The sequence below is a fragment of the Gopherus flavomarginatus genome, chromosome 15, assembly GCF_025201925.1.
Source record: "Gopherus flavomarginatus isolate rGopFla2 chromosome 15, rGopFla2.mat.asm, whole genome shotgun sequence".
NCBI lineage: Eukaryota > Metazoa > Chordata > Testudines > Testudinidae > Gopherus > Gopherus flavomarginatus.
The window spans coordinates 32,988,310-33,012,006 of record NC_066631.1 but is presented as its reverse complement, the minus strand read 5'-3'; the positions used below and the strand labels follow the sequence as shown (position 1 = coordinate 33,012,006).

Below are 23,697 nucleotides of genomic sequence, written 5' to 3'. Positions count from 1 at the left end.
TGTGCTGGGAGGTGATTCCCAAACATCCTTTTGTCGGTGTTTATAATTCTTCAGATACTGTCACAGTGCATTAATCAAGGAGCTGCATTTCTGTGAATAAAGTGCCTTAATCCTGTGGCATTAGAGGATCATTTCTGCATTCAATAAGATCCTCACAGCAAAAAGTCCAGTTGAAAAGACTTTGAAATTTATTTGTGTTCCTGTTTGGACAGATTATTCCCAAGGGTGTACAGGGCCTGCTGTGCTGGGCAAATGAATTCAGGTTTCTATCTTCTCCCAGGAGCTCTGCCCCCGTCTCTGGGAGATATACTGAGAACTGCTAGGGGACTGTGGGATGTGAACACCTCTATCTGCAGCTCGGAAATAAAACCCTAGGAAGGGGAGGCTGTTGGGAAACCAGCTTCATCAGTTGTGTGCTGCTGTTCAGTCAGCTCTTTTTCATTCTTCAGTAGGGTAACCAGATAGCAAGTGTGAAAAATTGGCACTGGGGGTGGAGGGTAATAGGAGTCTGTATAAGACAAAGCCCCGAATGTTAGGACTGTCCCTATAAAATCAGGACATTTGGTCATCCTATTCTTCAAGGGTTTCTTTGGCTTTGGTCCGGGCTTAAAATAGAATTTCATTGGTGGAAAGAACATTGACCTGGAAGTGTATTTACAAGGCATCCTCTGTCTAGTGCAGAGATGCTGAGAGATGCCACGTGCCAGTGCCTGTGCTCACACATTGTAAATCCTGTTATGTGTTACCCAGATCTGTGTGCTCTTTATCTTGAAAATTTGCCCTCAAACCTTTTCTATTCATGGTGTGAGATTAATTTCCCTTTGTTGTTTTATGGAGGGACTTTCAGTGACAAAAGGCGGCATGGTGACCACTAGAGTGAAGTGTGGAAGGGCGGATGGTCTTTTTGGAGCAAACAGGAGCTGCAGCTGCATTTAAGGAGTGCGATGAAGCTGCTGAGATGCTGTTGTGCCATGCTCACACCCTCCAGTCTTTCCAAGTCCACTAGCTGAGAGAGCCCTCTGGTTCTGGACTCCCAATTCTCTCATTCTTTGGAACACATCTGACCACACAGTCAAATCAGTCATTGCAATAACAGCCTGATAATATAAGACTCTCCTGTGCTTGTGCGGCATCTTCGATTGTGTGGAGCCCAAAACAGTTTTCCAAAACTACAAACATCTAGGAATCATTTCTCTGTTGTGATGTACAGAAATGAAATGGTGAACTGGAAACAGCACAAGTGCCGTATCGGGTGGAGAGCATGTGTGACATCCTTTTGCTTAAAAGTAAACCTTTATGGAGAGTAACTAGGGAGCCTGCAGTGCCACCTATTTCTGCAGCTGGGAGTAGGCTGCAAACACACCACTCACTTCTGGAATAAGGAGGTTTGTTTTTGCAAAAACAGTGTTTGAAGTGTGAGTGCTTCAGGGACATGTAGCTCCTTGATGAAGGAGTCTAATTGGTGGGGAAGACTCAGGAAGTGGAGCAGGAGTGAGATGCAGAAGCGTACAGAGACTTACAGCCCTGGCTTCACATGTTTATTGGCCACAATAAATATTTTCCTAACGTCAGCCCTTCTGAGCCACTTCTAACTGCTCTGAGGATAGATAAATAACTGGCCTTCTCAGAGCAGTCAGTTACTGAGAATTTCGCCTCTCGAAGACTCCGTATGCTGTCTCTGCTGCCAGTGTACAGAAACCATAGCAGAATGGGTATGAAATAAACCCCTGAGCAGTGGCCATCTTGGAAGCAAAAGCCAGAGCCATCATGCTCAGTGATGAGGACACCACTCCAGGCAGCAGAGATGTGTGCAGAGAGGAGAGACTCATGCACTCTTCATTCCTGCTGGCATTCTGCAGCTAATTCCCATTTAACTGCTGGGGCATGTGGATGCTGTTAATAGTGTTGCTCAGTTGTGACTGTGCCCGGCAGGGCACCCTGAGTCTGTGACTGAAGGCAGATTTCATAATGTGCCTTTGTTCCTTGGTTTGTAGTTAGTCCTTAAAGCCACTAATATGTAATCTTTACAGTGAGAGAATTGGGGCCGGGGAGGAAAAGCAAGATTAGACATATATTCCCATGCACAGACAGGCACATGTGTGCACCATTAAATTACCTTCCATGTGGGTGTTTGTATGGCTTGCACACACATGTGCCCACACAAAGGCACAGATGTGGCAGAGGGCAGGGACTGCCATAACGCTTTGCATAGAGACCAGGATTGTCCTTCTTACAGAGCTGCGCAAAGTACCATGAGTGTGAAATGGGTTAGCAAAGTCTCCCTCTCGGCTTCTTTCATGGCCAGTTTCATTTCCAGGGAGAGCCCCAGCTGGCAGATATATTCAAACAGCATCCAGTTTGCCACCGTCAGTGACCAGACAATGTGTGTTCCAAGTGACTAGGCCCACTCTGGAGTGTGTGTGCATAGCTACCAAGATTTGGGCAGTTCTATGTGTGACATCTATGCAAATTATCTAATACGTACAGAGGGTGTTACAATTTCACATCATATAACTTGTTTTTACTTTTATTCTTAACCCCCCCGCTACCATCCCTTCTCCCTCCCCCCAACACACCACACCCTAGGAAAGTATGTACCAAAATACATGTTAAAGGAGTATTGTTTAGGTCGCATAGTCAAACACTTAAAAGTTAAGAAATGCCAGATGTAAGGAACATTACTGCTGCCCCTGTTGTTTATCCAGTATAAAGCATTTGGCACATTCAGTCTGAAAGACAGTGTGGTCAAGCCAGATTTGGGCTGTATTGCCAACTCTACCAAGTGTCCTTGTGCAGCCGCAGTGACCTCTCTGTGAACTAGGTGAGTGCTAGTTGCCTTCTCCAGAGATCAGGTTTGAGGCCTTGGTTAATAACAAGGCTGGTGAAATGCACAGCAATACAGTACACTCTGGAGAAGCCCTCCTGCCTCCCGGCACAGTGCGCTCTGCTGCAGGGGACTGTGTGTGGTTCTTGTTTCCTTGGCACTTTACCCAGCATGCAGTGTTGAATGAATTTAGATAGAATGTATGGGCCAAAGGTGTTAAGATGACCCCAGTGACTATCTAACATTAAACAGTTCCAAACAAGGCTTGAGGTATCCAGAGACCTTGGTCTGCTTGGTACCATGGTGCAAACACTGGTAAAAGTTCTTTTAAACTTTTATTAAAGACCCAAGAAAGACAGAAAAAAGAGTTCAAACATTTGAAATGTAAAGTATTAAGTCAGGCTTTCATTTTACCAGCATCCCTGGTTCCCTTCCCTTTAGCTGGAGTGAGTTTTTAAAAGGAAAAGCCCTCTTGTTGGATAGTCGTTTAGGTGGTATCAAAGATGGTAAGGACTGTTCTTTTATGAGAAAAGAGAAGTTAGTTAAGATGGGTTGGAGCTGCCATCATTGCTGTTGGTGTTAAAGTCCAGTCCTGTTTCCTGAGAAAACAAAACAATACAAACACACACAAAAGAGAAGAGAAAGGAAGTGAAAGAGAAAATCCAGTTTCTGTCTCTGGTGTTGACTTTCACTTGCAACCTCATTGCTTGGAAAAAAACAGGCCCACCACATGGTTTACCAGCCACTCCAAGACCTGGCAAACTTGTACCAGCATAGGGCTGTTTAGGGCATTGCTTTTATCCACCTCTTTCTAGCCACAGGCATACAACAGTGTTGCAAAATGTACAGTCTTGGCCAACTAAGCCAGACTCATATTAGACGAAGGAAAAAGGAGAGAGAAGATGGGGAAGGAGAAGGACTCATGGGGGCTGGGGGAGAAAGAGACAGTCTGCCATCTGACTAGCCAGTGGAGGTGGCAGTGTCATCTGGGTCTGGTCAGGAGGAAGGAGGTGGAGGATGGCAGTTGTGATGGTGAAGTTCACTCCTTCCCCTTCTCGTCTTCCAGTCATCCAGCATCGGCCTCCATCTGTGCCTTTATTTTCCACCCAAAGGTCTTTTTGAATAAAAACGCAGAGGAAGTGATGATGGGCCCAATTTTGACAGCAGCGGGCAGGGAGAGCTGTGTGACGCTTGGCAGGTCTTCACATGTGCCTGTGTGGTCAGTGGGGAGCATGTAGAGGTGTCTGCCCCGGACGGAGCCAGCCGAACATGTTGCAGCTTGTCACTGGCCCAGGGTAGTGGGTTGTTAATTATTGACTGAGGGCCAGGGGCATGGATGGGCTCATAGGTGTGGCACACTCTGCTTGCTATTGGCAATCCTCCAGGAGGGGGAGAAGCATGAGAGGTTACAGAACGAGCAGGAGGAAGGAAAGAGAGTGGGCGAGGAGGGGTAACTTGTGTGTAATCCTTCATCGGAGCATGCACCTTTGACCTCCCAAACATGAGGAAGTGGCCGTGGGAGGAGTTTCCCCAACTGGCTGAAGACCCCACTGGCACTGCCTGTAGTTTCTATGAGGCAATGTGTCCTAGTGGATAGAGGATTGGATTGGGACTCTGAAGACGTTGGTTCTATTCTTAGTTCTGCGGGGTGACCTGGAACAAGTCCCTTCCCCGCTCTTTTCCTCAGTTTCTCCATCTGTAAAGTGGGGCTAATGATACTGACCTGCTTTATGACATGCTTTATGAAGTGCTAGATAAGAGCAAAGTCTGAAGGCCTCAGCAGACTCCCAAGGATGTGACTCACACCCCACTGTGAGGCTCCTGTTTCATGCTGTGGCTTCACCCCCAGTGCCTGGTACAAGCTGTGGGATTTTGTTTCCAGGATTCCCCTCAGTAGGAGTCATGCAGCAAGAGCCCTAAGCAGCGCCCCCGTGGCAGAGGAGTGGGTTATTCTCCTCCTGTCACTGGGTCTCCGTGGGAGAACAAAACAGACCTTAGGCTGTGGAGTTCCTGTCCTCAGCCCAGGTCTTTCTCTCACCCTCTCAAGTGTTTACAGTGAAGCTTATGCTGTGCTCTGCCTTACTGACCTTTCTCTGCTGTTTCCTCCTCAGAGCCTGTGCCAGCAGCGAGACAGAGAGTGAAGCTGGGGACATCATGGACCAGCAGTTTGAGGAGATGAACAATAAACTGAACTCAGTAACTGATCCAACCGGCTTCCTGCGAATGGTCAGCAGGAATAACCTCTTCAACAGGTGAGATCTGGACCCTGCACCAGCCAGCAGAGTAGGGAGATGCTTCGTTTCTTGGGGGACTTCTCTTTGGTGTGTGGGATTCTGCCTCCTGTCGTGGAACAAATGTGAACTCGCTCCCCAGGGGCACAGCTGAGAACAGAGCTGTTCAGAGTAGGAGCCATGTTCTGTGATGTGCTGCCCCTGCCAGTAACCTCCCTGATGCTCTGCTATAAGCCTCTTAAAAAGGGTGGCAGAGGAGTTTGTCAATGCTGTGTGCACTCCACAGCCTGTGAGTGTGTACCTATCGTTTCACCAAGCAGCCGTCACTTCCCAGTGCGTTAGGTCTGCATGGCAGGTCCCTGGTGCGCATGAGGAATCTGCTCTTCTCCCCTCCCTGAGATACACATTGGCTTTTTGTCTTTCTACCCTTCCTTTCCCTTCCCTGTTAATTTAGTTAGATTGGGAAATACTTGCTCTGAGAGGAGGATCTTGCACTGTGCCTTGACAAGGGTCAGACTGGATAAGTCTGCTTCCATGGCTTGTTCCGCTTAGTGAGTTTTCTTTGGTGCTCAGGTGCTTTGTCCGGAAATTGTGAATTGGAGCTAGTGCTTGGGGAGTCACCAGCACAGCATGGAGTGTGTGGGGAAGGGTTGCCCAGCGTGGAGCACAAGGAAGGGTGCATGGTGGCCTGTCAGTGAGCAGGCGGCTGTTGTACGTGAGGCTTGCTTTCCATCCTAGATCCACCTTAGGGGGGTGTCCGGCATAGCTGCTAGAAACTCAAACCCTAGAAGTTAAAGAGGGAAAGCCCTGCTAGGTCATCGAGGGGCTATGGCAGTGGCATGCCCATATCCCCATGAAACCCAAGAACTCTGCACAGCTAAGTAAGGAGAAGGGGCAGTGAGAGGGGCGAATGGCTGCCTCGCTCACCCAGACATACAGCGCTGGTCAGGGCTTTGTTGTCATCTGAGCAGTTAGGTTTTGGGGCCATTGCGGACCATGTTTCTGGGAGGGGATCAGAGATTTTCAGGATCGTGGAGTAAGCAAGAAGGGAATTGTAAGTAAGGTTAAGGTGTGGCTCTGTCTCAAGGAGCAGTGGCAGGCACTCTGATAACCTTGCCCTTCCCTTTGTCCCCAGCCCCCCCCATGTGTACTGTTCCAGACTAATGGAGATTCTGCAGATAGAGCTTGTGTCTTTGTCCCTGGGGCATGGAGTGAAGAGCTCTCTGTTTGCTGACTGTAGTTTCTCCTGGAAATGTTTGCTTCCCATTAATTTTAACTATGTCATTAATTAGCTGGAAAAATTATAGCACAGTGCATCGGCCACCCAATCTTTGTTCATTTTCTGCGTCTTTGGAACTTGCTCAGGTCTCAGCCAGTCCCATCTCTGCACTGATTAAACTGAGTCTGAGTTCAGGGTACATCGACACCTTTGCAGTGGGAAAGGAGTCAGGCCAGTTTGCAGTGTTTAATGTGACTGCTGGAGCACGTGAACTAGGACAGAGGCTCCCCTGAGTGTGATCCTGGGGCTGAAATGCTGGCACCAGCATTGGTCCATTTCCCCTCTCAGAATCTCCATTGCTCCCATTCAGACTTCCCCAAGAATGATGACCAGGGCACCAGCTGGGGATCAGGAAGGCCTTCCCTGGGGTCTGCTGGGATGTTTTGCTTGCCTGTTTTCCACACTAGCTATGCCCTGTGACTGCAGGAGGGCGATGCACATCAATTCTATATCTGGGCTCACTGCAAGTCAGTCATGTGGTACCTGAATGTCTTTTCTGTCATGTGGAAGCCAAGTGCCTCTTCAGGTGTATGAAGTGAGTCTCCTGGGAGTCGCACATGCAATAAGTCAGTTTGCAGATGCTGGGATAGGCATGGGGACTGCCTTCTATGACAGGATAACTGGCTCTGTGGATGAGGGGAAAGCAGTGGACATAATACTCCTTGACTTTAGCAAAGCTTTTGATACGGTCTCCCACAGTATTCTTACCAGCAAGTTAAAGAAGTATGGACTGTATGAATGGACTATAAGGTGGACAGAAAGCTGCCTAGATCGTCGGGCTCAATGGGTAGTGATCAGTGGCTCCATGTCTAATTGGCAGCTGGTATGAAGCGGAGTGCCCCAAGGGTCGGTCCAGGGGTCAGTTTTGTTCAATATCTTCATTAATGATCTGGACTGGTGTGGACTGCACCCTCAGCAAGTTTGCAGATGACACTAAACTGGGAGGAGTGGTAGATATGCTGGAGGGTAGGGATAGGATACAGAGGGACCTAGACAAATTAGAGGATTGGGCCAAAAGAAATCTGATGAGGTTCAACATGGACAAGTGCAGAGTCCTGCACTTAGGACAGAAGAATCTCATGCACTGCTACAGGCTGGGAACTGACTGGTTAAGCAGCAGTTCTGCAGAAAAGAACCTAGAGGTTACAGTGGACGAGAAGCTGGATATGAGTTGACAGTGTGTCCTTGTTGCTGAGAAGGCTAATGGCCTTTTGGGCTGTATAAGTAGGAGAATTGCCAACAGATCGAGGGACATGATCATTCTCCTCTGTTAGATATTGGTGAGACCTCATCTGGAGTACTGTGTCCAGTTTTGGGCCCCACACTACAAGAAGGATGTAGAAAAATTGGAAAGAGTCCAGCGGAGGGCAGCAAAAATGATTAGAGGGCTGGAGCACATGACTTATGAGGAGAGGCTGAGGGAACTGGGATTGTTTAGGCTGCAGAAGAGAAGAATGAGGGGGGATTTGATAGCTGCTTTCAACTACCTGAAAGGGGGTTCCAAAGAGGATGGATCTAGACTGTTCTCTGTGGTACCAGATGACAGAACAAGGAGTAATGGTCTCAAATTGCAGTGTGGGAGGTTTAGGTTGAATATTAGGAAACACTGTTTCACTAGGAGGGTGGTGAAGCACTGGAATGGGTTACCTAGGGAGGTGGTGGAATCTCCTTCCTTAGAGATTTTTAAGGCCTGGCTTGACAAAGCCCTGGCTGGGATGATTTAGTTGGGAATTGGTCCTGCTTTGAGCAGGGGGTTGGACTAGATGACCTCCTGAGGTCCCTTCCAACCCTGATATTCTATGATTCTGTGACTCCAGGCGCTGACCTAACTTCCTCCTAGTGAGAGATGTGAAGTAGGAGGCTGTGTTTCCACCTTGCACACTGGAAATGATCTGTATCTCCTTGCTGATCTTATTAAATATATTGAGATCCAGTAGAATAGCGAGCTACCCTTCTGTGGCCTGTGTGAGACCCCATCTGCTATGTGAATAACTTTTCCTGGAAATTAGGGTAATCCAGGGGAGTTTTAGTGACTGCCATAATCTTGCCACAGCCATTTGATTCCTGGCCCAGGCTTGGAAGCAAAGTGAGAGTAGGAGCCAATGCTGGGGTTTGACTGCCCTGTGCTGGCCTGGCTAGGCCTCTTCTCTCAGGTCAGCTCCTGACAGACAATTAAACGAAGGGTTGTGCACAGCGGGGAGGGCAGAGGGAGCTTTGCAGACCACTGATGATTTTCTGTGTTCAGTTCTACTGTACTGTGTGTTGTGGACTGTGCAGCTGGTGCCATGTGACACACACAGCCTGGGACAATGGGGAGAGCTTGCGCCTCACAGCCCCAGTTTGAGCAAGGAGTCAGGTTAAGTTCTATGTGACAAAGAATTAGGCTGGAAGGAGAGAAAGTGGGAATGGACAGTGTTCCCACTCTGCTGATGCCCAGAATGAACAAGGGATGTCTGGCCTCTCAGAGAACACTGTGGGAACACTATCCATTCTCATTTTAGGCTCTCAGACTAAAATCAACTGACTGAATCAAATAGCGAGCAAGAATGAAAGTCACCGTCTAGTTCCCCAGAGCATGATTCCTAGTCTATCCAGGCAGCATTGGCACATCAGCACCTCCTGCTGGTTGCGTATGTGCCTGTGAGATGCAGAAGCAAAAAGTGCAGGGTGTTGTACAGAAGTGAGGGGGACTATACACCTTTTAACAGGAAGCTGTTGAACCTGTGGATCCCCAGCAGCAGGCTGACCAGAGTAGGGGCAGGAAATTGAAGGCTTTCATCTAGTCTCTATTCATAGAAGGACACACTTTCTAAGAACGATGCAAGGCCCAAACAGGATGCTCACGTCTTACATTTGGATGCCTAAGTTCATCAGAAGGATATTTGCCTGGCAACATGCCAGTGTAAGTGCCCCCTTGTCCAGGACTTGCACGTGTTGTTAAGAAATGAGGCTCCTCAACCACTGGTCAGCTAGGGTGTGTCTCCACAGCTGCTGGGAGCCCAGGCGACAGCATCTCACCAGTTGATTTGGGTTAGCAGCTGATAACAGCTGTGCAGACATTGCTTTGAGCTCTAACCCAACTGGAATGTCCACATTGCTGGCATGAGCCCCACTAACACATCTGTCATCCCAGGCTGCAAGCCATGCTCCCAGCAGCTGTGCAGACACCTCCATGTCAGGAGGCAAATGGATGTTCTTGAAAGGAAGGTGCTGCTTGGGAATGAGCCCGCTGCAGGATGTGGCCACCTAACGTAGGGATTCTGGCTTCTAGCAGAAGGATGATTTTGTGCTGGGTCTTCCTGGAGCAGCCAAACCCCTGAGGGAGGGTTAGAGAAGAAACGGGCCCTTGGAAAGGAAATGAGCACTGAAAGGACAAGATGATGTAAGAACAGGGGTGTGGGTCACCAGCGGAGTTACTGAGAAGTGACTGATGGGAGCCACTCCTATCTGCGTAAGCTGGCACCTCTTTTCTCAGACCCTCCTCAGCCTCCCAGGAGCCATTCGGATTTCCAACATGGAACCTCATTGCCTATCCCCATCCCCCACAACATGGGCCCTGATCCTCCCACGAGACAGGCCCTTCCCTCTCATGGACCCAGCTTGCCCCACTTCTCAGTTGATGGTTACCCTCCTGCAGACCAGGTCCCTGCTCTCAGCCCTCACACAACAGCTTCCACCATGCTTCAAGAGTGAAAGGTCCTTTGGGAGAGGGATAGCTCAGTGGTTTGAGCATTGGCCTGCTAAACCCAGGGTTGTGAGTTCACTCCTTGAGGGGCCACTTAGGGATCTGGGGCAAAAATCAGTACTTAGTCCTGCTAGTGAAGGCCGGGGGCTGGCCTCGATGACCCTTCAAGGTCCCTTCCTGTTCTGGGAGATAGAGATATCTCCAATTATTATTATACAGTACTGCAGGAACTTGGGCTGTAAAAGCAAATGGGAGGAAGGGAGAAGAGCAACTTGAGGTGAAAATTCACCTCTTCCAAGGCCCTAGTGTGAGTTCCTGTTCTGCCTGCCAAGTGCAGAGCTCATTTGTTTCCAGCAGAGTCTGACTGGGAAGAATCCTGGCGCGCAGTGTCTCTCCCCTGGGGATTTCAGGTTCTGCTCTGTGTGCTTACGGGATGGTGCTCAGAGCCCAGCGAAGCCTCAGTGGGGCCAGACAGGTATCAGTTTGTCACCAGCTATGGAGTCCCAGAGCCCATGTGTGCCCAATGAGCAGAAAATAGAATCCAAGAGAACAATCGATGTGGGGGGGAAGCACAAATACGCAAATGATACATCACTGTAAAACCAGCCCCACTCAACATGTGGAATCCAGAGGAGCAACATGGGCAGCCTGTGGCTCTTTCCTAAGAATGCAGGAACAGGATCTTCCTGGCACCTGTCACTGAATGGAGCTCAGGGCAGGGAACAGGCCCAGGTGGCCATAGACAGGTAGGGTCACAGCTAATACCTGTATTGTGGCATCACTGGACTTTGCCCCCCATGTGCAGAAGGGACCTTGTGTCTGTCCAGAGCTGGCTGAGAGCAGTATGAACAGAACTCAGCAGAGCCACCCTTACCCGCAGGCAGAGGGGTGTCACTGCCAAGTGCCTACATCAGGGGAATCAGTAAGCTGCTCCCAGTTGCACCCTATGCCCTGGCTGTGCAAACCTCCAATTCCAATCCCCACCAGGCTGGCTACCAGCTTGCAGTGTTTTATCAGGATGGTTTGAGGGCAGAGGGAGGGTTCTAATCTAGATGCCTATCATCGTGGTGTCCAGGATCAGAACAACAGCTCCACAAAACCTGAAAGTAACTCAAAGGACATAGCACAGCAAAGGGGGGGCCCAAAATTCATAAAGGGCGACAGCAGCCCATGACCCTACCATAGCTGTACACGCCCTGTATACCCCTCCCGGATGCAGTATGTCTTATCTCATTCAGGGTTTTACCTGCTGCTCATCCCCCTGGTATCTGAGCATGCTTACATCCCCCGTACAGCATGCATTCCAGCACAGCTGAGAGCAGAGCTGCTTGCTGGGTAGCGCAGGGCTCTCCTGCTGGAGGACAAGCATGCAGTCTTTCTGGAACGATGTCAGACCTGGTCAGACAGTGGAGGGGTCTGGCTGGCCTAGGCTGACACTAGTGTTTGGGAGACAGATGAAAGCAGTGGCCAAGATGACCCTTATCTAATTGGCCCTGTGCCAGCTAGGGGTACTGGCCTGCTCTGAGCAGCACTGAGGCTGCTGGAACAAAGGCCACACGGGCAGAGAGAGTTGAGTGGTCTGTGGGTTTGTGGACCAGTTGAAAGCAGCCCCGGGAGCTCAAAGCTGGGTATTTCTAGCACTTGGTGCAGCTCGGTGTGAGAGTGAGAATGATCCTGGCCATGTAGCTGGGGTGGCATCTCTGGGACCAGGCTCTCTGAGTGCCAAGCATGGTGGAGGCATGTCCAGGGGATGCTGTGAGCGCGCTTCTGGCGGGCATGGGCTGAGCTGGGCTGGCCAGACTCGGCTAGAGAACAAGAAACCCAGTGTGTAAAAAATGGTACTTACTAAATTTGTTTTCATGGGGCTTTATCACAAAACCAAGACCTTCACATTGATTTGGGAGAGTTGTAGCCCAGAATAGCCAGTTGCCCGGTGGTTGTGGCACTAAGCTAGCTGAGACGTCAGCCACATCTTCTGCTCCCAAGTTCCATCCTGGACCTGAGAAATCTTTCCAAGGACAGAACATTACACTGAACATAAGAACAGCCATACTGGGTCAGACCAAAGGTCCATCTAGCCCAGTATCCTGTCTTCTGACAATGGCCAATGCCAGGTGCCCCAGAGGGTATGAACAGAACAGAGAATCACCGAGTGATCCATCCCGTCACCCATTCCCAGCTTCCCTCCCATCAGTTCCCACCCAGCTCTACATCTTGGCTGCTGCCCCCAGAGTCCTGTCTCAGGGTCCCCAGAATCCTGTCTGAGTGGTGCCAGGCCCCCATGCATGGAGGTGGGATCAGCAGCCTTGTCTCTGGGGTTCCCTGTGTGACCCTCTCCCCCACTCAGGTGTCCTCCCATGTCTGTCCTGTAGTCACACAGCAGTCCCTTTTGGGCCTGGCTGAGACCAGATCAGTGGGAGGTGCAGCACGTGATCACTCCCCTTTTCTCTAGGGAGCTTGCAGGGTCACTCTTGGGCCTCTCTGAGGGCGGAAGCAGAATGACACTGATATGCAGTCACCTCCACACCCTGGTTTGTGCTGTTCTCTACCCTTTCTGGGCATGGGTTCCCTCATACAAAGGATGAGATCAGCAACTCTGCAGAGTCTGTACAGGGTTGAGGTATTGTTCCAGGCATTAGGGGAGAACACACTGCACACAGCCAGGCCAGGAACACTGCGGCTCACACCTGCTGGTAGGTTGCAGCAAGAGCATCTGCAGGAAACCGGCCCCAGGACCCTGTAAATGGGACACATGGCCAAGCCTTCTCACTGACACCAGAGCTGCTGGGATGGGGAGTGTGTGCACACAAGGGAGGTTGGCAGGTGCCAGGTCTCACATGTCATGCACAAAGGAGCTTTGTCTTTCCTCCCCTTGTGCGGATTTGTTCTCCAGCTCCAAAGGTTTGGAAAGTGAACGATTTATGTTACTGCTTTGGATTTGGACTAATAAAAAAAATCTGAGTGGTAAGCTGATAAATCCAAGGCTGCCTGGCTGCAAAACCCTTTCAGGATGGAGACTTTGCTGATTAGAGTAATCAAGCCCCCTGTAATAAATGTCTGTTATAATTATTTAATGGTGAGAGAGAGGATAATAGTGCCACCTGCTGGCACATAGCTGCTTTTTGCAATGCTGGGACATTACTCCTGTGAATAGCCCTCTACACCCATCCACCTCAAAGAAGCAATTGGACATCCCAGTCCTGTGGAGCTTGGAGGTGTAGGAGTGGAGTGATGGGGCCTGGGTAGAGCTGGGGAAATATCACTTGGATTTCCTGAACTGATTTTAAAATCTGCACTTTGCAAAGCATGAGAACAGTTAAACTCCATGAATTGAGAGCAGCTCTCTCAGCCAGCTCAATAGAGCCAGAGAGCAACCTGGTCCACTGGGGTGAGCACAGGGCTGGGGCCAGTCCTAGCTCTGCCACAGACTTATTGTGTGGCCTTGCGCAAGTCACTTCTGTCAGATTATCAGTTGTGCTGAGCATGCATAGCTCCTGTTAGCTCCCATCAGATGACTCAGGCCCTTTCAGAAATGGGAATAATCTTTCCCACCCTCGTTCAGGGGCTGCGAGGATGAATTAGATCATTTTTCTGTGGAATATTGAAGACCCAATTCCGTGCACAGTTTTCATCTGTATTTGTGTAAGTGGTTGTAATTGCACATGTAAATGGGGAATTGTGCGCACAATCAAGCGTCTTGCAGGCACAGTCCTGATGCCTGAGCATACATGCTCAGTTCCAGGCACAAGCAGACCTCTCATCTTTGTAAAAATGTAGGGGAGATTTTTAATGGCTTAGAGAGCCTTAGGGTGCTAAATTAGGGCTCCTAATTGCCATTTCAAACATCTCCCCTTTAAGCCCTGAATGTAAAGTGCAGTTAATGCTGAGCAGCTTCCTTCCTTCCTTCCATGAATGGAGTGCAGCCAGTCTCGGGGCATGGGCTGTGATCTTAGCAGCTAGGGAGCTCGGGAGGGAGAGGTGTTAGTCACAGCAGGGGATTAAGGTCTCCTGGGGTCCTGGGATGGAGCAATTGGGGGGAGGGGGGCCAGCACCAGAACTGTGGCCCCACCCTACCCCTTCTGCCTGCAATCTAACCCCCATTCCACCCACAGCCCTGCCCCATTCTGCCCCTTCCCCCACAGCCACACCCCACGCTCATTCCTTCCCCCTCTCCACTGTCGCCCTGCTGTGGCTCCAGGGCCATGGCGGGGAGCAAGAGCCCTGGGGCCACAGCAGAGGGAGATTTTTCTAGGGCCCCCAAATTGGCTGGGGACCCTGGGCCTGGCCCCATGGGCCTGTGCAGTAGTCCACCTCTGGTTACTCAGAGTCAATAAGATGAGAGGGTGTTTCTCAGGGGCAGAAGGAGTGTTATGTGTCGATTCTGTGACTTCACCAGCATACTTGCCTAGTGTGTAAGTGTAAAGACAGAGCAGGGATGCACCCTTCGCAGGGTATATAATCTACTGAGAAAAAGCTGTGCTAATAACAGGGGCTTTGTTAATGTCTTTCACTGGATTGATTGGCCTGTCCATTAGGAACTTACTTTGGCTTTGATTTCCTGGGTTTCTGAGTACTTCACATTTCTGGCTTTTGTCTCTGTCATCCGTTGATAGCACTGTGGGTGTGTGGTTGTGGGTGTGACCTGCACAGAGAAATGGGGACCTTCAGCACAAGGAATAGAAACATGCAGCCCTGGGAAGAGAGGATGGCAAAGTCTCTTCAGCTTCTTTGTTCCAAAAGAGGCTTGAATAAAGACTTTGCAGCCCAAGTGTGTGGCATAGTTTTACTTTTAGTCTAATACGCTGATGCAGATTCTGCTGAAGGCCTGGCAGGCTGGGTGAGAGGGCGAGAGGCAGGGTCCCAGAGCAGTCAGGGGGCTGGAGGTGAGCTGAGTAGTGACTGCACAGCACCTCAGAACAATTGTTTAATGACTGTGAAAACCACGTGCTGACAGTAACAGTGTGAGCTGCACTCTCTGCCCAGGTAGCACAGGAGGCTGGCATGGGGCCAGGGAGGCTGGTTTGGGGCGGAGGTGCCATATGGCCATGGGGTGCATGTGAGGTGTGTTTGACGGAGTCCCCTGGTGCCTGTACAGGGTTTTTATGGGACTTGGTTGGCAGAGGTGCTGCCTGTCCAGGGGGCGGCTGGGGGGACTGGGATTCAACCGAGCTGCCCTGTGCCCTGCAGACGTGGTGGGGGGAGGCTTGTTTGTCCTGTGTGATACTGTGTGTTTGGCAGAGGGGGCGTGTGCTTGTGCAGCACGGGGTGGGGGTGGGGTGTTTGGCAGGGGGGGCATGTGCCCGTGCAGCACGTGGGGTGGGGGTGGGGGTGGGGTGTTTGGCAGAGGGGGCGTGTGCCTGTGCAGCATGGGGTGGGGGTGGGGTGTTTGGCAGGGGGGGCATGTGCCCGTGCAGCACGTGGGGTGGGGGTGGGGTGTTTGGCAGAGGGGGCATGTGCCTGTGCAGCACGGGGAGGGGTGTTTGGCGGAGGGGCCGTGTGCCTGTGCAGCATGGGGTGGGGGTGGGGTGTTCGGCAGGGGGGGCATGTGCCTCTGCAGCAGGTGGGATGGGGATGGGGTGTTTGATGGAGGGGCTGTGTGCCTGTACAGCACGGGGTGGGGGTGGGGTGTTTGGCAGGGGGGGCGTGTGCCCGTGCAGCACGGGGTGGGGGTGGGGTGTTTGGCAGGGGGGGCGTGTGCCCGTGCAGCACGGGGTGGGGGTGGGGTGTTTGGCGCAGGGGCCGTGTGCCTGTGCAGCACGGGGTGGGGGTGGGGTGTTTGGCAGGGGGGGCATGTGCCCGTGCAGCATGTGGGGTGGGGGTGGGGTGTTTGGCAGAGGGGGCGTGTGCCTGTGCAGCACAAGGAGGGGGTGGGGTGTTTGGCGGAGGGGCCGTGTGCCCGTGCAGCAGGTGAGGTGAGGATGGGGTGTTTGGCAGAGGGGGCATGTGCCCATGCAGCAGGTGAGGTGGGGGTGGGGTGTTTGGCGGAGGGGCCGTGTGCCTGTGCAGCACGGGGTGGGGTGTTTGACGGAGGGGCCGTGTGCCCGTGCAGCAGGTGAGGTGGGGGTGGCGTGTTTGGCGGAGGGGGCGTGTGCCCGTGCAGCACGGGGTGGGGTGTTTGGTGGAGGGGCCGTGTGCCGGGCAGCAGGTGAGGTGGGGGTGGGGTGTTTGGCAGAGGGGGCATGTGCCCGTGCAGCACGGGGTGGGGTGTTTGGCGGAGGGGCCGTATGCCCGTGCAGCAGGTGAGGTGGGGGTGGGGTGTTTGGCAGAGGGGGCATGTGCCCGTGCAGCACGGGGTGGGGTGTTTGGCGGAGGGGCCGTGTGCCCGTGCAGCAGGTGAGGTGGGGGTTGGGCGGTTTGGCGGAGGGGGCGTGTGCCCGTGCAGCACGGGGTGGGGTGTTTGGCGGAGGGGCCGTGTGCCCGTGCAGCACGGGGTGGGGTGCTTGGCGGAGGGGCCGTGTGCCCATGCAGCAGGTGAGGTGGGGGTGGGGTGTTTGGCGGAGGGGCCATGTGCCCGTGCAGCACGTGGGGTTGGGGTAGGGTGTTTGGTGGAGCAACTGTGTGCCCGTGGAGCATGGGGTGGGGGTGGGGTATTTGGCGGAGGGGGCACAGCTTTGGGGGCTGGTATTTAGACACTGTACAGTGGCACTAGCAGTGCTCACGTCTGGACCTCAGCAACGAACCGCAGTGCCAGCTAGTGCAGAGGGAGCAGCTCTAAATGTCCAGGCCATGGTTGGGAGAAGCAGCAGTTCGTGCTGCCCCCAGGGAGTAGGAACGAGGGAACAGAATGTCTCCCAGCAACGAAATGAGGTGGCGAAGATGGAACACCAGCCAGGAGATGAACCTGCAGGGCCATGGATTGAGGAGTCCACTGAGTTTTTGTCCTGCACTCACTTCAGGAGGAAGCTGCAGTGAGGCAGACCAGAGTCTGGGTGCTGGGGCTGGGAGGCTGAGCACTGAACTCCCCCCTGAAAAGTGCTTGGGTAACAGGTGTGAGAGAGGCCACTCACTGATCCCTGGACCGCCCGTGTCCGGCATTGGCTCCCTCCTGCCAGCGCTAGGACTGGGTCCCAGAGCACCTGATTCCCTTTGGTCTACTGTTTGTATGTGTGTGTGTGTGTGTGGCCGTGCATATCCTGTGGCTCTCTCAGGTCAGATTCCAGTGCTCTGACTGCGCCCAATGGAGAAATGCTGTGTGACGCTTTTGGCCGTGGATGCACAGGACTTACCCTGGGCCCAGTGCTGTCCGCTTGGCTTAGGGGGATGTTGGGCTTTCTCAGGGTCACTCTCACGGCTGAAAGACGCAGTTGTGTCTAACTGAGGCTGTAGCTCCCAGTCAGCAGCTTGCTGGCTCCCAGCCCAAGCGGGGGGAGCTGTGCTCCCTCAGTGAGGCTTTCAGCTGTGTGGGGCCATGCCGCCTAAAGGCAGCAAGCACAGGTGTCTGCCCAGTGCTCCCTTTGTCGTGTTTCCCTTTGGATGCCATCTCAGATTAATTGGTGCCTAGCGCCCTTGTAAATCTTCCTGTGGCTGCAGGCGAGTCTTCATGCGTCTCACGTTCGCCTGCATGCAATTGCTGCACACAAGTATGTAATTAAGTGCCTTGAACAGCACTTTGGGACATTTGATTCTGTAGAGAAACTCCATGGAAATGTAGGCTGTTGTCTGCAGCTGATTCACCCTGCGGTTTCTCTCATTGTTCGGCGTGGTGTTCGACTGAATGGGAGAATCAAACCAGGGAGGAAAGCTGCTCCTGGAATACCAGCCTTTCCTGGGCAGGCATAGGGACTGGCTTGTGGGAAGCTAGGGTGATGCCTCGGCAATCCACTTCAAATCTCCATGCCTTTCCAGTTAACCTCTTGCTTTCCTTCTATCCTCAGGAGCTGTCAGAGCATGACTAGTCTGTTCAGCAGCACCATGGGCCCTGCTAAGGATGGAACATCCTCTCTTCCTAGGAGGCAGAGCACCTTCTCCAAATCCCCACTACGTGCGCTCTACGACCTGTTGATAGGGCCCATGGAAGGGGTAAGTGCCTTGCTACAGGCAAAAGTTGCAGAGTCCAACTTACTAGAACTTTCTGGGGCCTGGAAAGGAAGAGGCCAGATAACTCATGGTTTGGGAACGAAGCACAGAACCTTTCACCGGTGGATGCCTGGTTCCAGCGTGGGGCAGCTGGGTGACTGGATAGCTCAGGGAGTAGGTTATATGGAGCATTGCTGTGTTAAATCCAGGAGAGGAATAGCAACTGCAAGTACTTCGCATGGGAGGCTGTTCAGTGGACCCGACGTGAAATGAGTTTCATAAAAAGTGAACTCTCTTCTCCCCCTCAAGGAGATCCCTCTAGGATGGGGATCTCAAGGAGTGCCACATTCGTGGGGAAGCTTGCCCTGGTAATGCCTATGCTGTATCCATTCTTAGGATAAAGACTGCCTCAGTGTCCCAGGTTCTCAGTCCAGGACCATTCATTGTTACCTCCTCCTGTGACTTGTTTCCAGACAGAACCCAAACCCTGCCAGCGTATCTGTTCTCGCATACAGCGATAAAAGAGCCCTCTGCCCAGCCCAGTGCTTTCCACTGCCTGGGGCTGCTAGTGCTGCTGCATTAATGCATTCACTTACCCCAGGCTGGGGCCCTGTCTGAAATGCTGAGGGTGGGGGTTTGTGCCTGCGGGTTTCCATGTAGGATTCCCACATGTTTGACTCATCTTGGTCTGTGCTGGTGGGCCTTGGGCCATGGGCATGGCCTGCCCCTGGGTACAGAGTGAAACATTTTTCTTGACCCACCAGAAGAGGGGCTGGGCGAGGAGATGGGATCTGGAAAAGGGGGCAGTCTGGCTACAGGGTGATCTGTAGAATGGAGTAGCTGCAGGTTGAAATCATCCCTGGCTCCCTCAGTGGGTAGCATCAAGAGCTCAGGCCTGCTTGCCAGGAGGGTCTCCACGCCCCTTTCTAAGGATGCTGATAAGCGTGACATCCACTGAGCTCTGGCTGACTGAACGTCCTGTGCAGAGCACTCCCAGGCAGCTTGTTTCCAGGGAGCGGGAGAGGGTCTGACTATTACTGTCTTCTTAGATTCCTCAGCTTTCCCCCTGTCATGGTATAAACCCCTACTCTGAACCTTAGCATCCAAAAGATGGGGTACCAGCATGAATTCCTCTAAGCTCAATTACCAGCTTAGAACCTGTAGCGCTGCCACCAACCAGGAATTCCAGTGCCTGGTACACTCTGGTCCCCCCAAAACCTTGCCCGGGGACCCCCAAGACCCAGACCCCCTGGATCTTAACACAAGGAAAGTAAACCCTTTCCCTCACCATTGCCTCTCCCAGGCTTCCCCTCCCTGGGTTACCCTGGAAGATCACTGTGATTCAAACTCCTTGAAACTTAAAACAGAGAGGAAAATCCACCTTCCCCCACTCCTTCTCTCTCACCCTCCCAGACTCTTCCTGAGAGAGAAAGTAATCCTAACACAGAGAGAAATTTAACCTTTCTCTCCCCCTTCCCTCCTTTCTCCCCACCAATTCCCTGGTGGATCCAGACCCAGTCCCCTGGGGTCTCACCAGAATAAAAAAAACAATCAGGTTCTTAAACAAGAAAAGCTTTTAATTAAAGAAAGAAAAAAACAGTAAAAATTATCTTTGTAAATTTAAAATGGAATAGGTACAGGGTCTTTCAGCTATAGACACTGGGAATACCCTCCCAGCCTAAGTATACAAGTACAAATTAAAATCCTTTCAGCAAAATACACATTTGAACTCCTTCCAGCCAAATACACATTTGCAAATAAAGAAAATAAACACAAGCCTAACTCGCCTTATCTACCTTGTACTTACTATTCTGGACATATAAGAGTCTGTATCGGGGAGATTGGAGAGAAACCTGGTTGCACGTCTGGCCCCTCTGAGCCCCCAGAGAGAACAACAACCAAACACTAACAGCACACACAAACTTCCCTCCCTCAAGATTTGAAAGTATCCTGTCCCCTGATTGGTCCTCTGGTCAGGTGACAGCCTGGCTCACTGATTTTGTTAATCCTTTACAGGCAAAAGAGATATGAAGTACTTCTGTTCTATTAAACCCTACTATCTGTTTATGACACCCCTATATTGTGTTTTTACCAGAGAGCCTCTCCAGGGCTCTTGATGTTTTTACGGCCCATCTTTGAGCCTGTGAATTTCTGCTGCATCTTTTCAGAGACAGGGTGCTCTGTGGCAGGGTGTTCCATGCAGCAGGTATGGGATGTGTGGAGTGTCTCATGCAGAGGGGTTGGTCGCATGCTGGATGTGTGATGGGGTGTTCCAAGTATCAGTTAATCACAGGCAGAGAATCGGAAAGGTGCCACATGAAGCATAGTGCCACCGTGGTCATACGCAGGAGCACATCACACGGAGTGGATGTAATGAGATGTCGCACCATTGGTATGGAATGGAATTCTACCAGACTAACCAGATCTCTGCCTGAACTCCAGGTGAGGAGTCCGGGGGCTGGGATTCTAATCCCAGCTCTACCAGCGACTTGCTGAGTGACCAGGGGCAAGTCACATCCCCTCTCTGGGCTCCTGGTTTCCATCCCTTTTCAAACTCTGAAGAGGCTTGAGTTAGTGATAGACGAGAATCGACACCCGAGGTTAAATGCGGAACATGTAGCAAGCAGGCTAAGGGTAAAAGAAGGTTGATATAAAGAAGCCTTTTGCTAGTCACTCCCTGACCTCTTTGCATGTGTGCGGGATCTTTGCTCTCCCCTCGCCTGCTTGTTGTCTATTTGCCTTTAAGCTCTGGGGCAGGGCTCATGCTTTACTCTGCATTTGTATCACACCCATCCTGATGGGTAGGTCTAGGTGCTGCCTCAAACATAAATGACAATCTGCATAGTGAGGATGTTCCCTTACCCCTCTCCTGGGCCATGCAGGTGGATAGCTACTGTTGGCAGAGCCCTGGAGTACGCCATCGTGGAATTGCTGACTGCTAGCCAGTCGCTGCTGTTAACTCCTGCTTGTCAGCTCATTGACCTTATACTTTCCAGGACTGACTCTAAGGTTGCTCCCCAGCCTTTCTGCGACTCTCCTTTCTGATGCTCCTCCTGCACCCTCATTAGATCCCCCAGAATTCCCTTCCTCAAGGCTGAGAAAGGCCAAGGGTGATTCCTTTCCCCTAACCCCAGCCCAAACCTGGCTGTCCCCTGCCCTGCCGTCTCAATCTCAGCTCTGTCCTTCCGAGAAAGAGGTGACCAGAACTGCAGACAGCATTATAACTAGAGGCTTACTGAGGCCATACTAGCTTGTCCTGATTTACGCTCCACACCTATTGCAAAGCCATGCAAGTTATACCACCACGGGATAGTTCTCATTTCCTTTTATGCTGTTAAACAACATGCTGACGGAATCAGTGAATCCCCAGAGCCTGCATTCTCCAGTGCACTGCCATGTGAAGGGTGTTTTCATCCCAGGTTTCCTTAGGCTTCTGTATATCGAATGGTGTGAGTCTGAGTAGACCCGAAAGCCTCGTCCTCCTCTCCGTCCCCCACCCATCCCGCAGTGCTGTGTTACAACAAGAGCCTGGCATAGCCAGTAAGAAAGTGCTAGCCAGGGCCCTAGGCACAGGCCGTGAGGAGACGCTGCTGGGATGTGCTCCCTGCTGGGCACAGGTTGGGTTGCTGGCTGTGCTGGAGCTCAGACAGGATATTGCTGTCACTCTAGTGGTTTGGGGCACATGGAGTTATGAGGTTTCTGGGGGCACTCTTGTCGCTGATCTTGAGTGTACAGTGCAGGGAGAGCTGTTGGTGCTGGTGAGCAAGGGGGAGAACAGGAGACAGCTGACAAGTAGAATCACACCACATGGTCTCATTGCTACAGCCACATGCTGTTAAAGGGCCCAATCAATCTGAGGTGCTTGGGAGCAGCACCTTGTGCGAGAGACCTGCTGGGAATGAGGAGTGTGGACAAGGCATAGGAGAGAAATCGCTCAAGAAAAGGACTGCACTTAACATGCATACACCACCACTGTAGACAGGGAGTGACTTCAGGTGCCTGCTGAGATGTTGCTGTGGGATGTTTAGATGTGACAGAATCACAGTGACCTAAAGAGCTGAGAACAATTTCACAATAATGTCTCATCGGAGAGGAGAGGTCTGGGTTTATCTGCCAGCTGTCAGGAAAGTCTGCAGTGATTCTGCATAGTACACAATGGGGGCAGTAGCTGAGTGAGACAGACTGCACAAGCTTTGGGGGTTCGCTGCAGGAAGAGTTAGTGAGGGGCACTGTCATCTCACCTACATTCCTGACTTCACTTGCAGGAGGGATTTAATTGGTGTATCTTTGTTACTCAGAGTAGTGACTCCTCTTTCCTAAGAGATGCAGGGAGCCTATGAATGTCAGAATCCCCTTTCCCCATTTTTCTTTTTCCTACAAGTCTTAATTCTCCCACTTTATATGAAAGCCAGAGAGCTGTGCTAGCTGGTACCCAGATTTCCCTGTGCAGCTGCTATGCGATCTGTCCACTAGGGGGCAGTGCTGCACTGTCAACGTGAGCCGACCTGGGAAGCCAGCCACAGGTTTCCTAGACAGAATATAGAATTGTGTGTTCAGCCTTTCAATAAAAATATTGAAAATAAAAGTCTGAGATTATAAATCACAGACACTTCAAGACTAAAGAGATTAGGCCCTTTATGCAGTGCTCATAATTATTTGAACAACTGTCTTTGTTTAGCAGCTGTGATGTTGTTAAGGGCCTGGGTCAGAGAATCTGAGAAGCGGAATGGAATAATATTTTACCTTAGGCATTACGCTGCTATTTGATTTAATTTTTGCTTAAAGGGAAAGCGCTGCCTTAGTGGCTTCCTTGAAACATTCTGTCCTTTGCTGTCAGGAAGGCAGCCACACTTGGACTGATCTTTAAGATGTGCATAGTGTAGTCGCGTACATCAGCCATCATGAAACATCACATCAGCCCCAGTCTGAGCCTCACAGGAGCTGGAGCCATTTACACCTGCACAATAGGCTACGAGGAGCAGCAGTGGGGGCCTGCTGAGTTTCCAGATCGCTGGGGTCACTGCTACCTGAACATCGACTCTGGAGTGGATTCTCTGGCTCTGCTGCAGTCTGTTCAGCTAGAGGGTGTCAGCCCTGGGAACACTCACCCACGCCTCTCCAACACTTTTCAGTTGCTATGGTATCAGGGTGCTGCTCAGATGCTTAGGGCTGCCTCCAAGCTTCTGGTTTGCCCCTGGTTGAGATACATGTGGTGAGGTGAGCGCAGACTCAGGTGTGATTAGGCAGGGGTGGGAAAGTGATTTCTGGCTAGCTGTCTGTCTGATGCACAGTAATGGTAAAAATTCTCCATGAGATTTCCCAAGACCCAAACAGCATTTCTGGGGAGCTGCCCAAGCAGCCAGCACTGCCACCATCAGTGCTTGTGGGAAGGTGTCAGTGGTTTGGGTCTAGGTGTCACCAGAGATTTCTCACTCTAGCTACTAACTCCCAGTGAGCTGTTTGACATCTAGAGACCAGGCTATCAGTTCATTGTGTCAGCTGCTGATCCTTTACAATTCAGGCACCTTAAAATGCGCTGTCCACTAGCCTCTGTGATCCACAAGAAGTCCCTGTATCAAGTTGTATTTGATTATCAAAGTCATTTACTTTTCCTGTGACTTCAGTTACTCCACGTTCCTCAGGGAGGTGTGGATCTGGTTGC

General features: G+C 51.5%; 1 protein-coding gene across 4 annotated transcripts in view; it reads left to right on the top strand.

The window, feature by feature from the left end:
• TTC28 (tetratricopeptide repeat domain 28) overlaps window positions 1-23,697 on the top strand; it is a 511,170-nt gene that overhangs the window by 447,638 nt on the left and 39,835 nt on the right. For all 4 annotated transcript variants that reach the window (XM_050924019.1, XM_050924018.1, XM_050924020.1 and 1 more), the window contains 2 exons: window positions 4,936-5,076; window positions 17,894-18,038. In XM_050924019.1, coding sequence (XP_050779976.1) covers window positions 4,936-5,076; window positions 17,894-18,038 — 286 coding nt within the window. The remainder of the gene's footprint in view (window positions 1-4,935; window positions 5,077-17,893; window positions 18,039-23,697) is intronic.